The sequence below is a fragment of the Echiichthys vipera genome (assembly GCF_963691815.1).
Source record: "Echiichthys vipera genome assembly, chromosome: 4".
In the NCBI taxonomy this organism is placed as follows: Eukaryota; Metazoa; Chordata; class Actinopteri; order Perciformes; family Trachinidae; genus Echiichthys; species Echiichthys vipera.
In genome coordinates, this window is record NC_139829.1 from 27,936,325 (window position 1) to 27,954,222 (window position 17,898).

Genomic DNA, 17,898 nt, shown 5'->3' on the forward strand with positions numbered 1-17,898 from the left:
CGACTGAGGTCAGGAGAAGCCCAGGGGACAACAGTGACGGAGGAAGTGAGACCATGATTTATAGAACCAGTAGTGTAAGAGCGAGTCACATGGCAGGTCCTAGAGGAGTAATCACTTCTCTCCTTGACATGGATCCATCACTTGAGCCAAATATACACAGGCTTTCTTTATCAAATGGCTGACAAAAAGACCCTGTTTAGCCTACGAGAAGGCTCCAAGGCTGTGACCCTGTGCTTTTGTGATAACCGTCATGTCTGATTTCACATCCAAACCAATCCAAATTTATTTCTAAAAGCACATTTGAAAACAACACAGTTGACCAATTTGCTGCACAGTTAAACAAAAACAAAAAAACAAGACCAACGTTAAACCAACAGAACATTAAAATAATAAAAGCATTAAAACCAGTAGGAAAAGGAAAACGGATTAAAATAGGCAACCATCATGCCGAGCCAGCCAAGGCATGAGAGATTGGTTAAACCGGGGTACTGGTGGGGGATATTTGTGAAATTGATCCACCGCCACTATAGAGCCTCATGAATATTCAACAGGTGATTAAACCACGATCTATAAATCACGGCTTAACATACCAACAACATGATTACAGCAAACACTTACCGACTACATCGAGCTGGTAGGTGTGATTGATGCTGCCGTACTGGTTTTCCACCACACAGGTATAGTTTCCCTTGTCGGAGGGTACTACAGACTCCATGATGATGGTCCACACGTGGTCACGGACCTAAAATTCAGGGGAGAATCCAAGGTTACAGTGGATGGTGTATAGACCGCACTTGATCACCAAAAGCAAAACAAAAAAACATACAATCCAGAAAGAACTCCTGCTCAAAGTGAAATATGTTGCATGTGTACCATACATACAGTTTATGGTATGAGACAGAGCAAGTGAACCCCAGCTGTGTGCACAGATGCATTCATTTTTTGGTGGCTATAGATTTCTTTACTGGCAAAAAAAACTTTCACTGCAGATCATTTTTGTTTCTGTCCAGACTTAAGCACTTGGTAGCTCTTATGAATTGTAAAATCAAAGTTAAAATGTTTATTATAAATAAATACCTGAACAGTTTTAAAGTCTTTCTGCCCTTCATTACACTCTTTAAATCCTTGAAGGAGCACATATTTAATCACACAAAAGACCTTCAATACAACTTTCATTCACAAGAATAAAGATTATTTCTGTGAAAAATAACTGTTTCAAAATCATTTTTAACCTTTCACCACAACATTTAGCCAGTGCAAAACTGCAGTGGCCATTGTTTATCTGCTGCGGTGCATCAATCTGTGAATATCATCTTATCTGCGATAGGCCGTTTGCAGTCAACAATGCAAATACCATCCGATACCGATGCCAAAAAATAATAAACCGGTGAGTCCCTAAAATGACAAAAACGTAAATGAGACTAGTGTTGAGATGGAACTGGAATTCTGCGTTTAAAAGCAAAAACTTGACAAAACTTGTGAATTCCTCTCCATCAGTTTTCTCCCAATATGACACGTCATGAATCAAATTTTGTTCATTTCAAAGTAACGTTTAAAAAGTTGAATGACGTGTGATGTGATCGTTACAAGAGAACACACAACTCCTTCTTCCTGTGTTATAAACAAGGGATCTTTGTCCTACCTAACAAAGACCACAGGAAAATGGATACAAGTTTTATATACATCTGCCCCAACCTGTCTTATTAGCGCCAAATAATGTCTGGCTCTTTTTTCAAAGACATGTTATAGTTTTTCTTCCATAAATCTGCCAAGACCGGCAGTGTGTGATTAACCAACCAACCTCTAAGGCAATGGCAACATCAAACATGCATATACACAGACTGAGCCATACGGTTTCCCTCATTTAGCTAAAAACGTGATGAGGGAGTCCAGCTGCCTGCTGCCAGATGTGTTGTGCTTGGCTTCATATACATGTGGTCTACATTATTCTCTCCCTCCTGCACGTCTCCATGCAGACGATATGAACAATAGAAGCCCGGCCATAAAAGAAAGAGTGTGGGAGGGATGAGAGACGTCCCCAGCCGCTGATGCAGACCTTTGCACCTTGACTGAAAAAACAGCAGCCAGATGGTTTAGTGTGCTGCCAGGCTGGGTGGGTGGGGGGGCTAGAGGGCGAGAAAGGGGGGGATCAAGCAGCTGAAAGGAAACTTCTAAATATGTCCCAGCTGGGGAGGGAGTTGGGCTAGGGTAGCACGAGACAAGGCTGCACTAGCATACACCTTGATGGGAAGAGCAGATACAGGGAAGTTGTGAACATGCACACCTGTGAGCACACTGCCACTGAAGGCAGCTATTCACAGAGAAGTCAATGGGAAGGTACATAAAGCCCAATATTTACATTCTCCTAATAGATAGTGACCATATTATGTAGGGCTGCCCCAAATAGTCGACCAAGCACTGGTCAACCAAAAAATCATTAGTCCATTGGTCGCTATGTGATTGGCGGCTGGCCTAAAAGGCTGGAGAACTTTTAATCTGAAGGGCCAGATACAGGAAGTTGTGACACTCACTCACTGTTGGTGTTTTTTTTTTTTTTTAAAGATGGCAGGTCTCTTTGACATTGCGGTTAGAAAGTTAATAACTAATAGCCAATCATGTTGGGAAAGACGTCTAAAATATGGGATCACTTTGAAAAGAACGAGGATGACCCCAAGAAGGTCACATGCAAACTTTGCAAGAAAAACATCGTCTATCACTCATCCACGACGAACCTGACATACCACCAAACATGTAAGTAACATTAGCCTAGCTACCTGCCCATGGCGGCCCAAAGTTTGAAAGCAGAGATACATTTTATTGTAATTAACAGGCGACAGACTTATAGTGCACTTGTAAAATAATGGTTATTAATAATGTTGACTTATGTTATTCAGTCGCTGAGGCTATACTAATCGCTCTAAATGGCGACCACTGGTCGACCAAGAAAATCCTTGGTCAGGGGCAGTCCTTTTATTATGTTGGTTGATTAGGTTGTGGATTAATACAATGACTGGCTTCATTGTTCCTAACAGCAAATGATAGATTTGGCATTAAAGTCAGCTCAAATCTCAAAAACAGATGAATTATTATAATCTCTTAGGGGGTCAAGTTGCCATTTACAGTATATGGTGGTATCTAACCGATCTGGTCCACAGCCCTCACCTGCCACACCTCTGCTAACTGGAGTAAACTGTCTTATCAACTATTACAACCTCGCCGTTTATCAGTAGTTAGCGTCAGATTTGAATACAGCTTGCCTTGAAGTGGAAAAACGTTGACAAAAACAGTTATCAGAGCACACATCATCCCATATCACAGAAACAGTAAGTATGACGATTTGCTGCTGCCCGGATGTAATTACAGAAAAGATAATGCACCGATACCCAGAATGAGGACAGCGAATGTTATCCTTCATCCAAACAGGTGGCTAGGATTGCCCACCTGGAGGTATTATTGCTATTGCACAACGTTTCCTTTCGTAGCATAGGGTTTCATCTTGCATTGTTTCTCAGGTCAAATGTGAGACTTGCATTTGCTTTTCACTTGTAGGATTTGTTTCTTACTCCAGGGGAGGGGGTGGTGATTTAATGTGGAGATGAGATCACTGACACAGTTCAATGCTAAGGAGGGTGGAGTGTCACTTAGAAGAAGCTAAGGGGAACACATTTAAAAAAAAAAAAAAAAATGTAATCATTGACCTTGAAGCCTCCAATGCGATGGTCTCTCTTGAACTCCCTGCCATTCTTGTACCATTTCAGAGTGGGAGGGGGGTTGCCGCTGGCCTGGCATCGAAACTTCACTGTCTTGCTAGCTGGGACAGCATGAAGCTTTTTCTCCATTTTTTCTGGATGAGCCCATTGTGGGGCCATTGCTGAAGAATAAGACAGAAAAAAGCAGATGAGTAACAAATACAATGCTGTGTATTATCCAAAACTTAAAGACAACTCATTTTAAAGTACCCTAAACCTTTTCATAGAGGACCGTAATGATCCCTAAGAATCACAAGCTTATCTTGAGGGGGTAATGACTCCTGCTGAGGTCTCCCAAGGCAAATTGGTCCAAGGGAAAGGGACTAAGAGTGATTCAGGATCTGCAGAACCTCGCTAAGAGCAGGAAAACCAGGACTCCCTCCTGAAGCCGGACCTGGGAGGGGAGCGTCTCATGCCCCACCAGCACAGCCCAAAAGAATAACAGGGAGCTCGTTCCCTGTGGGCCCAGCACCTAAAGGGTGTCATCTGGGTGTCAGGTAAAGGCGGGGACCTAAATGCGCTGACCTATGGCATCGCAGACTTGGAACGTCACCTCTATAGCAGGGAAGCAATCAGTGCTAGTACGAGTGCGAGTGGTGGTGTGGTAGGTATCACCTAGACCTCACATTTCTTTTCTTTTTCTCAGTTAAGTAAAGTCCTGTTTTGTTCATTTCAGGGGGAGATAAAGCTCTGGGAGTCAAGTACAAACTCAAGGTCGGTATGCTTGCCATGCTTGGCAGCCACTGGATTCTTTGTGGGCAGAGTGGGCAGTACAAGCCGGATGATGAAGATGCCCGAGTATCTAAATCACTCACAAGACAAATTGGAAGACATCTAAGGTTAACCACAGTTAGTCACCGCAGGGACATTCCTCAAGTAAAAGCTGTCACTGAGGTAGTAAAAACCCTCTGATTCAGAGTGAAATCATTCACCCAAATGTGACCCACACACACGCGGCAGACCCATAATTGAATCATAAAGCTTTCAAATCACTGACCATACATGACAATTACTCATAACCCTGTGACTCTGGGTGAGCGAGTAATGACCATTTGTTGCAGTAGCATTAGTAACTTAAAGAGATCAGCACACTTACGTAGCAGTTTTTGACTGCCCAACAGTTTGGCTTCCTCAGACGAAGACTCTTCGTCTTCATCGTCATCCTCAGATGAGGCCATGGTGTCCACTAGTGAAACAGAAAGTTACAATTCCATTCAAACTGATCCTCACAGTAATTTGTCATGTCCATTCACTTTTCATTTGTGATGGCAACATTTTGATGTTTATCATCTGAATTATTTACTTTTACACTGGAGATGTGACTTTTCAATGTCAAAAAAATAACAAAACTACAAAGGTTGCTGTATTTCATCCATTTCTATGACTTTACCTGTGACGTTGAAGTAGACGCTGTGGTTGCCGAAGGTGGTGCATGTGTACAGACCAGAGTCCGTCAGCTCTACAGTCTCAATCTCCAGCTGGCCGTTGCGAATGCGTGTGTGTTCTCCATCTACCACTGTCACATGGTCTTTGGTCCAGTTGACTGCATGGGGGGAGTCTTTGGCAGAGCAACTCAGGTCCAAACGTTCCCCTGGATAGAGCGTGAACAGCTCTGCTTGCATTTCCACAGAGACTACAAAGAAAAATAGAAATGGTTTTGTTTTAGCATTAAAAAATCACTTTAGGTAATTATAAACACAACAATGGCTTCATGAGCATATAAAAAAACTTACTTTATGATACATGCAAGTTAACCACCAGGATTGTTGTACAAAAATAAAATGCACACAATCTCGGTCACTCTGGGTGCTATATTGTGAGCTTTTACACTAAACAGGGCTATATCTGTCTGCATACAGATCAAAAAGTACTTTAATCATAAAACGGGGTCCAAGAGACAGCAGAAAAGTCCTTCCTTGATTTCCTCCAGGCAAACCGCCTGTCTAACCTCTCCCTTATATTAAATCATATCCCAAATTAGTTAAGGCCCTATCGTCGGGCAGGCAAGGAGCTACTTGGGAAAGGAAGGTGAAATTCAATTAGAGGATTGAAGAGAGGGGAGGCGTCATGGAGCGAGACACCTGAGCCCCCCTGTACTAAATGACTACATAGTCCGCAAGGGGGAGGGGGTAACCCAATTATGCTGACACATTGTCCATCACAATAGTGTTGTTTGTCTAGTTACAAAGGTAAAGATCGCCACTGGCAAACTTGCTTGACATTCTTGCTCTAGGATTAAACATCAATGCCAAAAAGCCAAACGAGGTACACTGATCCATGCAAAGAGCCTCCATTCGTCAATTTGACACAAACTATAATTTTCAGTAGGGTTATTTTCCCAAATTCATATTATTTATAAAATGTCAGAAAATAGGGGAAAATAGCACAGAGAGCAGAGACAAGCAGCGAGCTGCAACCTAATAATGCAGCTGGGAAGTGGAATAACACCGGCACGTTAACCTCTGCTTTTTCTTCATTAACACAGAACTAAGCAATGGCAGCGTAAAGCCACCTGAGTTGGGATTTTACACGGAACACCGGCGTTCAAGAAGAAAAAGTCATCAGCATCTAATGTGGGTGAGCCAATCCACACTGTTGATCAACCACTTGCACCCTACCAACAATCTTCCAACTTTTAACATTATAGTTGCACAATTGTCAGCCGAGAGAAGGACGGAGACGGACTGCAGCACTGCGGCAAGCACACGTGTTTGAGAGAGGGCAAGAGAATATAGAGAGAGAAAGAGATGGTAGACTATTGCACGCAATGTTTGTGTAAGTCATTAATAACTCAGGCTACTCGGAACGCTGCTTTGTCACTTTTGGACCTGCCTGAGGGTCTACTCACGCCCTGCCAGCTTTCCATTCAAACAGACATCAGTTTGGTGCAGCTGAGGCTCCATGGCTAACTCCGCCGCCAGCTCAGAGGCGCAACAGACCCCAACAGTGTCTGTTTTTGGTGTTGGGATAGCTTGATGGTGTGCACCCTGGTGGGATCTTAGTATTGTTCTCCTGTTTGCTTCAGGCTGGGGATGTGTTCATTTTTTAATTATCGCTTATTTATTGTATGGTGTTAAATCTGTCTGTGTTTTTTGTGTAAGGTTTTGATACAACTGATCTTCAGCCTGTAACCTGTGCATCACTAGTGGCTCCTGCCCAGGGACTACAGATGAAAATAAAATTTAAGCTATATCTGATACACACAAACATGTATTGTGCATTTTCCCTGCTAAGTAAATGCAGAAATGTTTTGCTTTTCGAAAATGAATTAACTGATTAATTCTTTGTCGATTGACTATTTTTAATATATTCAGCTCTCCTTTACGTAGTTTGTTGTTTCAGCAAAGCAGCAATACAAAGTTAGCCCATGGGCACCACTGTAATATAAAATCTGAGTCATTTTACTTGTCTTCCTTTTCCATTTCCTACAAAGTCCCTTCTGCATTATGTCAAAAAATGGAACAAGATAATCAAATGCCATATCGGTAAAATGAGCAATAATCCTTCAAAATGAGATTATTCTGAAATGTTCTCAAAGCACACGATGTTTGTAAGTGTGCTTCCTCACCACAGGAAGTGCATCTATATAGTATAACCTCAGGACAACATCAGCAAACCTGACTAATCCCTCCTACCATCACAACAAAGACCTCCAAACAATAAAGGGTAAGAGAGAGCCAATGAGCATGTGCACAGGAGCGAGCGAGAGAGGGCCTGCAGCAGCAGGTTCTAGTGCCAGTTGCTATGGTGACCCCACTTGGGCCTAGTAAAGGTATTTCCTGGATCACATATGTCTGACAGGCCCTTAATCCCAGCAGGAAAAGGGGCCAGGGGGTAGGATCAACTTTCTCCTCAAAAACAAAACCAAAGGGGGGAAAGCAGAAGAGGCATTTAGTGATGCACTACAGCTATCCAACCAGGACACGGCCTTAAAGCACTACTCTCTGCGCTGCGTGAGGGGGCAGGCCAGTATGTCTCTGTCCCTGCCCTCTAAATGGAGATCCCACTGATAAGACTGTGTCAACATCCCAGCTGTTAATCTGGCCGCAGACATCATAAAACGCCTGTAAAATTTGCTTGTTGCTTTATAGTAGGCCACAGTCAGGACCATTTGTGCTTCTGTGACAACAACCTACTTAAGCCTGGAGTAACAATTATAGTGACATAATATATCTAAACCAGCCCTTCTACTATCGAAAAACAGACAGAGCAACTATTTTTCTGATCATCTCAGTGTAGAAACATGATGGTAAGAAATAGCAATACACTTGTATCACTCACTATAAATGTATTTTCAACTCTGAAAACACTGACGTAGGTGCCAAGTTTCCAGCATTTCCTTTGAATCCGAGGATGTTTCATCCCAGTTAATCCTCCTGCCGCTATGATTGGATTAAAATGGATTAAGGACCATATTTTCAGAAAGCAACCCATCTGGAATGTGTTCTAACAAGTATATGGACAAATTGATTGACATCATTTAAAATCAGCCTAATGACAAACATAATGAAAGGAATGTTGTGAGGGAGAATTTATCGAAAACTTTTAAACTGTGTGTGTGTGTGTGTGTGTGTGGGGGGGGGGGGTGGCTCACTAGTCTGTAAAATGCAAGACCAACTAAAACGAAGAGTTGGCACCAGTCTATGGAACCTTCTCTGGCTACAAGATAGGAAGCAATATGCCGCGTGAATGACTTCTGGGATTTCCTGCTCTCCCAACGGAGTGATGGTTGAATGCAGTAAAGTCAGGCTGGTTGAGACTCTGCAGTGGCACACAGAAAAATGGCCATGGCGAGTTTCCTCTGCTGATTTCACCACATCAGAATGAAAGGGTGGGTGGGTGGGTGACGTGTAGAGGGGATTGATAAGAGACAAAAGGCAGGACTGTCAGGAAGCAGAAGAATAGGACAATGCCTATTAGCAAGCCCCCCAAAAAAATTCACTGAGCGAGTGTCCCTCCTGAAAGCACTCCAGTGGAGGACCTTTTCATTCCTAAATGAGCCGCCGACAATCAGCATGAATTAACACTTGGGAGCTACAAGGATTACTGCACAGTGCAAAGTTGTTCCAGTGTCATTCAAATGAGTTCTGCTACATTTAGCCTTACATTATGGCTTTAACGGACCAACGCAGGAAAACCAGGACAAGTCAGAGGAACCACACAGGCTCACGGTTCAAAATGACATTAAAAATGGTTGTTAAATTGCAGAAGAGAGGTTGCAACATAGCGGGGATGTGAAAAAATATCGAGACACTTGAGTATTGCTATATTATGATTTGTGATAGTGTATCCTCATAAACACTATAGATTTTAATTAACCCTCTGAGACACTGGGCTGTAGCGGGCTCTGTTTTAAAGCTAGAGTGAAGGTATTGGGGAAAGACTGTTGACAGTTACATAATATATTGAACCACCAGATTCACCTACGTAGACTAATCCAGTATGCTCAAACAACCCAAACACGCATGCTATCTTTTCAAACCAGATGTTAACATAAACTGTATAAAATGAACTGCTTGAGGGCTCCCCGAAAGTGAAGCCGAGGTATGTTGATTGCCCCCTGGTGGCTGGCTGAAGTATAGGTAATAAGCCCTGCCCCCTCCGTGTTAGCAGATGGGACATGAGCCAAACTAAAAACAAAGTAAACCTTTAAATATTTTTTCCCAAATACAGTTTCTGTCAATATAGGTAGTTTAGGCAGACGTGTCCATTTTTCTTGTACGTTTGGTATTTATCAATTATTTGTTGCAATAAAACGTAGTGAAGCATCATGATTGAACACCATGATCGACTTGCGATTAGTAAAGCGGGTATATGGACATCACTTAAATTATGTGAATCTACCGCTTGAGCACAGACATGTACAGTTGTAGGGAGTAGAGCTGCGCTGTCCAACTGTATACACAATCTATGATCATTATCAGGAAAACTGAGAAACCGCTGTATTGTTTCTGAGCTCTGCATTATTACTCAAACATTAGAGCATCAAATTGCATCAGAACACCTTTCAAGAGGAAGACTGAAGTGAGGTCCTTCTGAACAGTTCAATTGCTTTACAAATTCTGCTCATTCTTTACAAATTTAGCTTTTACATCATGTTCACTGCTCAGCCTATATCCATAAATAGCTTTGGGGAACGTGTCCCCCCCCTAACATGTCATTTAAACTCACACAAATGATATAAAACAATAAAGTATGAAAGGGGTGCAAACTGTTCAAGGGTGAAAAAGACTAAATAAATCTGTAGATTTTGTGAGGCGTTCTCCGACAACCGCCAAGGGTAGCGGTTCCGCTGAGTTCTCTCCATCTCTCTCCGCATAAGAAAATAATGACACAGCAAGCGCAAAGCGGTTTTACCGTGGATCATGTTGTGGCTGCAGTGCTGCCTCCACTTGAGCTGAGTGATACTAACATTACTGTACATTAGATGATTTCCCCTTCTCATGTCAGAGTTATAACTTACTGATATGAGACAGTTGTCAAAGTTAAGAGGAACATTTTGCAAAGGGGCGCAGTCACCCAATGTAACGTTAGCAATAAAATCTTCATGGCTATCAACAGCAGCTGGAGGTAGTAATATCACAATTTAAAACTCGAATACCATAAGTTACAGCCGATTCAAATGTATTCGGTTGTACGGAAAACCTCTCCCCTGTCTTACTACTCCTCCTTCTCTTTTTTCTAATCTTAATTTAATTTTATTGTTATTTTTTTTGTATTTATTTGTTCCTTTCATGAAAATGCCTGTTCATTACATTGTACACACAATGATAAATTCAATTCACAATTACATTTACATACATTTAAACATTTACATGAATGGAAGTTAGTTAGGTTGACGCCTAAACTTTACTGTCGCCACCGCAGGGCAGTCACATTTGTTGGCTAGGCTTAACAGCAAAGGCTAAAAAGACTGTGTTCTAGTAGTGCACTATACCCGGCTAACAGTCACCTTTTCTTGGCTAAATTTAACTGTAAAGACAGCTAAAAGCAAGGAGGGGGATTTTGGCACAACACCGTTCTGCTCTACAGGGAGCTTAATTTATCAAGCTACAAACAGACTAATATAACCACCAACAAAGCCTAATGACTTCAAGAAAAGGTTGCTTACTGTCAACTTTTTCCTTTAAGTTTCATGCAACTTCTCGTAAATATGTTGACTGATGAGTCTAAAACTTTATTCCAGTGGCAACATAGATATATGCTAAGGCAACAGGTGATGTGACACAGATGATCCACACGATTCAAGTGAATGACCAAATTCAACATAAAAACAGCGGAGCTTGCACCCCACATCACGCCTCTTTGCTTCACGAGTGTCAGCATGCTATCTAAAATCACACATTGGGGCAGCATTATGTCAGCATTCCTTGGTTCAGTGTAAAAAAAAAAATAGCATAATGGGATATCTTCTTTACAGTAGTATGACAGAATCTCTGTGTGAAAGAGGCTTCAATGAGTCAGCAGAGCCATGCACCTCTGAGCCCCCATCACTATATGAAAAAGTCTTTCTCAGGACTGTGGCAGCTCTAAATTTTAGTACCCCCTCTCTAAAGGGCCAGTGGCTTCTGACAGCAGAGCACTGAGTCAAGCAAATCATCTGGGAACGCTATATAAATAGCTTTATGGCAGGTCACTGTCAAAACCAAAATGATATCCAGACATTGACATGATTGAGACACAGTCAAGTTTCTCTAAATGATCTTAGTGAGACAAACTTTCAGTGGCTCTAACCGTTTGAATGGATGCCCATGTTGATGAAATTATTGTGTTCAGGGACTATTCTTTTCTTATGTGAATAACGCAAAACAAAAGCCCCAAGACAAACAAAGAAGCATGCATAAAACATGACCATTTCCATAAAATGGTTTTGTTTCCCCAGTCGAGACAAAAGGAATGCAACCAAATGCTTCTGCTGTGATTGTTTGTCGACAGCTGAAGCCATCCGTCACCCAGCAGGGAAGTGGGGAGAAAGTGAAGCATTCCCAGGCAAAAGTCAGTGGGGGAGCAGGAGGAAAAGCACAGAGGCGCATAGATAGTACCTGGCCATTTGGTGATTAAGAACTGGGTGGAGTGTAAATGCATCAGACTTCCCCCACCCTGGTGGAAATTTATGGCTCACCTTAGAAGACAAACATTCTTCTCAGAAACCCTATCCTTCAGGATAAGGGAGGGCTCAAAGTAGCATCTTCTTTCCTCTTTCTTTTTTTTTTTTAAGAAGCAGGCTAATTTATGGTTTCCCTGACAGTTAACTCTTATCCCAGTGACAACAAATACCTTTTCATTACAAAGGAGGAGAGGATCAGGGACTGCTAGGCAGTGGGGCTGCCCTGAGGCTACAGATGGGAGTCATTTACTCCACCCTGCCCCACTGTTGGCTTAAACACAGCCGCGCCAAGTTTATTTTAGGGCTTACAGCCCAAGAGAGACCCTCTTGCTTAATTACTCTAATTATAATGCTGAGCTTTATTATATTCTTTTGCTGCTTCCCACTTCCGACTGCAGTGTAAACATTCAAACCCATCTACCCACAAGTCCAGGCAGCTATTACACTGCTGGACTGTATCCAAGAGACACATTTTTAAGGATTCGATTTCAGTGCCTCTTTCCCCTTTTCAGAACTAAACTTGTATAACAGCCAGACTGGGCTAAATTCTTTATAGAGAATCTTAAAGTAGTCCTGTCCATTTTAAGATCAACCAAAAGTTCTGTGTCTTTTTTCTAATAAACTCGGAGTATGGATTGGTTTAGTTAGCCAGAAAGAAACAGAAAAGGTGTTACTGATAGTCACAAACACTGTTGTGCTTCATCTGATGCTGTAAAGTGCACTCAAACATCAGACTCAAATGGAGAGAATTCACCAAAGCCTCAAATGTGTTACGATTACATTCCTGTACAAAGAACAAAGCTTCGATTATCAATGGGCTGTTTCTCAAGGCAAGAGTCGAGATAAGTCAGACCAAATAAGTTTAGAAGATCCAACAGTTATCAGGTCATCTTACCTTCATCGGTGTTAGCTGGCCGGCACTGCGTCCTTAAAACTTGGGTGAATAAAACCAGACACAGAAGTATACTTGGCCTCATCAGCATCCTGCTGAGGGAGCTACAACTGTTGACTTTTCTGCAACCGGAACTCCATTCAGACCGTTGGGGCATCAGCAGCCGGTCATTCACAGTGCTCAACTAAAAACAAAACACAAAAAATAACAAAACCAGATTAATGCATGACCCAGGGAGCAAGACACTAGCCTTCAAAGCTTTGTTATGAATAAGTCAAAATCATTTCAGGGTAAAAGTTTGTAAGAAAGGAATACATTTGCTTGGACTGTACTGGAGGAAAATAAAACACTGGTATGCAAGGATGGATATTCTCAAACGCCTACTCTGTGGCTTTTCAAAACTGAAACAATTAGTATAATAAATAGACATTTACAAAACTATATTTTTGTTGACTACCAAAATTCCTCCCTTGTCAAAAAGAAGAGAGCATTCTGTATGTCTACAAAGTTCACGTTAGGTACTTGAGCAGTTAGGCCTGCATGTACAAGAATACTGATAAGAAGCCGCAGAGCACCAGACTGGCTCTGATAGCTCAAGCAAACAAACAGAGCGATACATCTTGCTCAGTTCCATTGAAGTATGAACTCAGAAAGACTATCATAACTCGGACAATATTTAAGGTTCAGTTTTTGCTGCTAGGCCACTGTCAGGGTTGAAAGATGTACAATGTAACTGCATAAAAAAAAAAAAAAAAAACATACTTGGTACCTCAACTTTTTTCCTTCTAAATATTAACAACCTGCCCAACGTGCTGGTACAGAAAAGATGACATAAAACATTAAAACAATCTGTTTTCTTTCCTGTTGTTTCGTGTGTGCAGCTTTGGGTTAAAAATCTGATAGATTGGTAGATAGATCTGCTTTTCTTTCTAGCTTTGATACTTTCAACACTATCAAATGTGGATATCTTATCATTCTGAAGTGTGGTATTTAACAGGTATTGAAGTATCCATACTTTTGACAACCTAAGTATAATACCCTCCAAAAATGGTCCACAGTACAGTAGGAGACCCTCACATGCACATCTGCTTGCATCATCACCTCTGCAGCATCTGGCCACAGACATTAACACTTGCCCCGAGCCCTCATAACCCCCCTTGAGGAATTTGTTTAAAACCCCCAAAAAACTACAGCCTGTTATGTGACACCCTTGTAGAGAGACCGCTGGACCATCATTTCCACGCTGAGAGATCTATCACCTAACAGTTGGTGTTTGGTCCCCAAGCCCAAATTGACCCCCCTGCAACCATTTGCTCCCAGGAGTTGCCAGGGAGGCTGGTTTTGACCCAGTCGAGTCAAGCCAAAGAACACAGGCCTCATCAATGGAGTCATAAATGAATCCAAAATATCATAGTCCATTCTATAAAATAAAAAAAACACAACAGCAGCATAACATCTGGGTCAAAGAAACCCCAACTCGGTTTATGTTTTCACACAAAGTCATGTTCAGATGCAGCTGTGGTTTCTTTTAAGAGGTAATCGCTTGTGTGAGTGTTCATCACTGAAACAGCCATTGTGTTCTCCTCAAAACAAATTCAATTTCACTTTCCAAGAATGGGCTAGTGTTCCAGCAGCTGAGCCGGGTCAGGGGGGTCCAAGGGGAATAAAGAAGCATGGTCATCGCAGCTCTGTAAGCAGTGAGTCAGTGTTTGGGGAGGCTCCAAGAAAGTGTTTCTGCTGCCAGACAGAAGGAACCGCAGAGAGCAGCCGACCACGTTCCCCTGGCCCTCGTCACTACGACCACCGTCAATAATTGAGAGAGGAGGAAGTAGCTTCTTCTAAGTATGACACAACACTTTGTCATCTTACACTCACGTGGGCGTAAGAGTTAAACATACAGTATGTCTTACTATCCAAACACAGCGCACACTCATCTCTAACTTTTTAGTATTTCAGAACAGAAACAAACCCACACATTGGTAGGCTGATATTGGATTATAATAAATATTAGTATCAGCCAAGGAAATTCAAGTACAAGAGAAGTATGGGCGTATTTATATTGACCTCCATTTTGTCTGATTTATTTATTTTCTAGTCCTCTCACACATGCATTGCAACCCTGACATGATCCAGGCACTAACCAGAGGAGCTGTATGTGAGAAGACAAATGTCCAAAACAGCTGTATCGGACAGTAACACACTTTACCCTGCCAGCTTCCAGTACAACGTCAGTTTAATGTATGATTGAGCCCATATGTGAATAGAGCAGCTCACTGTCTGGAGAATTCACAGTGAGAGAGTGGGTGCGTTGATGGCGCAAAACCAGAAAAAAACAAACATCCAAGTGTAGAGAAGAAGGGTGATTTGCACAAAGACGCCAAAGAAAACATTTCTAGAGAGATTCAGGACCTTCTGTCTGTAAGGGCGGACACTGAACTCGTCTCTGTGAAATGGACACTTGGAATAATGTCCGGACCTGATTCCTCAGATGTTGTCCAGAGTTCTTGAGTTAACGGCTTTAGAAAGTGTGCAACCATTACATGTTTTTCTCCAACTGTAATATGTCCCCATTCAACATGTACGGAAATATTGGTCACAATTCTCTTAAGAAACAAATCTAAGTGATGTCTATCATGGTCGCTGTTCATGTAATGTATTTTTTAAATATCAATATTAGAAATGGCCTAAAAAACAGCATCTGTGAGATTGTAGATATTTACAATAACTTAATTTTGTTCACTAATCAAAATGTACTGTGAGTTTGTGTACGGTCATTGACATTTGTAATGTTCAATAGTAAAATAAACTGCCTCAGGACATATCTTTTGAAGTACTCAATCAAATTTTAGGGATCCCTGCCAAATAGTATTTGGATTTTTTTGTAACTACCCCAATCATTAAGGACACATTGTGATTTACAGAAATTAGACGGGATAAAATCAAGAAAAACTACACATCTCACACTAGGGATGCACTGATCCAATATTAAGACTGGATATCGGTCCCAATATTAAAAAATTAGCTGGATCGGGTATAGGATTAATAACCAGATCTATGGACAGATCCATGAAATGGTTGCGAGCGGCGCGTACGTGCAGCTTGCCGGCTGACTCACAGCCAACACCAGCAACAACATGGAGCGAGCAAAGACTGAGCTGTATAAAAGTATTTCACCTAGTTCAGTAAACTCAAATACAAAAATGAAGATTCAAATTGTAATGTGTTAACAGCACTGTAACAATGGGAAAAACTGTTTTGCCTTAACATCACAACAACTACGGCAAGTCTGAGCGCACAAACAGCGCTGCACCGTCAAAACTCTGCACATTGTTTCTTAAGTTACTTTGTTTTCAGGTTCAGCTGCTATTTTTTATTTTGAATTCCTGTTTTCTCAAAATATTTACAAATACGATTCTGTTTGTTAGAAAGTAACTTTATTCTCAGGTTCAGCTGTTACATTTAATTTTAAGAAGTTTAACGTGCACAATGGTTTATTTTAAAACAAACGAATACATAAAATAACAATTTAGTACATTTGTATGCGTTATTAGTTATGAAAGTAATGTCTAAGTCAAGCATGATGCCTTTAGTCTCTTCCACATGGTGAGGTGTACGGTTTATTCATTCAACAATGGTGTCGGATCAATATTGGATAAAGTGGCTATGGATAAAGCTCAGGTATTGGTATCGGTATCAAGACTGAAAAAGTTGGATTGTGCATCCCTATTTCACGCACTTGTGAGCTTTCTAATAGGCCCTTTACTGTGGCCACTAAACAACTAAAACTAAGATTTGGTGGAATAAAGGGTCTATGTTGTTTCACTTAGCTCGACTTGTGTAGTGACTAACCAACAAACGGGCAAGTCTAAACCCATAGCAGTAATAGACTCAAACTGAAATACCAGCCTCCACATCTATAGATCTGCTGTTACATTGCTCTTCTTAGTGCACAGCCCTCTTGTTTTCCACTTCCTAAATCTTTTCGTTTTGAGATCTTTCATTATTACTGTTTGTTTTCTTGTTAGTTCCTCCATTCAAAACATCTGCGGTTCGATCCTCCGGTCCGCATGCTGAAGTGGTATTGCTCCCTGCTCTGCTCAGGGGGGACTGAATGTGGTTTGTATGATAAGATAAGATGATGGGCAGGTAGACTCTGCCATTAGTGTGAATGTGACAAGATGAATGAAAATACATTCACAGTTTTGTTGCTCTCATTTTTCAGAAAGCAGCTTTGTTCATAAATGTTTGAGAAAACCCCAGAATGATCCATAGCTAATGAACAGTGACTGCTTAGAAAATGAAAGAGCTGCACTTGAAAAGATTAAGACATTGCGCTGCATAACGAATGCTGTGCAAAAAAAAAAAACACATTTGCCAAAACCCCACTTGTTTTTGAGATGGCTTCACTTTAAATCTGGTAAATAAAAGGGGTTCAACTAAACAGATTAGAACATGGAAGACACATTTAGCTTCTCTCATTATACAAAGACAAAGGTTACAGGCCTAACCCATAACATGGCCTGCTCCGTAATTACTGTTCACCGTCATCCATGCATAAAATTCCTCCGCTCCCAAATTCTGGAGCCCCCTCCCCAGTTAACTCTGCACGCCCAGCCAGCAACAGGCCAGTCTGCACATAGCTGCAGTGGATTGGACATAAGAGCATCAGACCTTCTCCCTGAGGCTACTGTTTTCACAAAAACAGTCGCTTCTGGTTGTTTTTCTTTGCAGCCTCAACTCTGAATCGGTGGTTTGCCACTGGCCCAGCGTGCCATATAGGAAGATCAGGTGTCATGAGATTAGACTCAAATGTAAAGACAATCGATGTCAAGCCACCCGACACTGTGCCATTTGGTCGACACTTATACCCAAAGTGATTTTCGGTAGCCTACATTCAGTCCTTCTCAGTATGCATGAATGAGTAGGTTTTCCCAAGGGAGGTTAAATCTGGAAACACAACTCTAATGCTGGAGTTGTTAACATGTGCAGAATATGTTGTATCTGAATTAAATTAGCCGAAAACATCCCAACACACACACACAGACAATCGAATTAAATCCTAAACCTCTTGAAACATACCACTACTTACTAGGAAACATTTACACTCGCAAAAAGCGTCAAGGAAACCCTTAAATCCACACAATTTTTGA

At 41.5% G+C, this 17,898-nt stretch overlaps 1 protein-coding gene across 2 annotated transcripts in view; it reads right to left on the bottom strand.

The window, feature by feature from the left end:
• fgfr1a (fibroblast growth factor receptor 1a) overlaps positions 1-17,898 on the bottom strand; it is a 31,376-nt gene that overhangs the window by 11,878 nt on the left and 1,600 nt on the right. For both annotated transcript variants that reach the window (XM_083913048.1, XM_083913047.1), the window contains exons 2-6: positions 12,752-12,932; positions 5,140-5,382; positions 4,846-4,935; positions 3,699-3,871; positions 619-742 (exon numbers count right to left, since the gene is read on the bottom strand). In XM_083913048.1, the coding sequence (XP_083769174.1) occupies positions 619-742; positions 3,699-3,871; positions 4,846-4,935; positions 5,140-5,382; positions 12,752-12,905 (784 nt within the window). In that variant the 5' untranslated portion in view covers positions 12,906-12,932. The remainder of the gene's footprint in view (positions 1-618; positions 743-3,698; positions 3,872-4,845; positions 4,936-5,139; positions 5,383-12,751; positions 12,933-17,898) is intronic.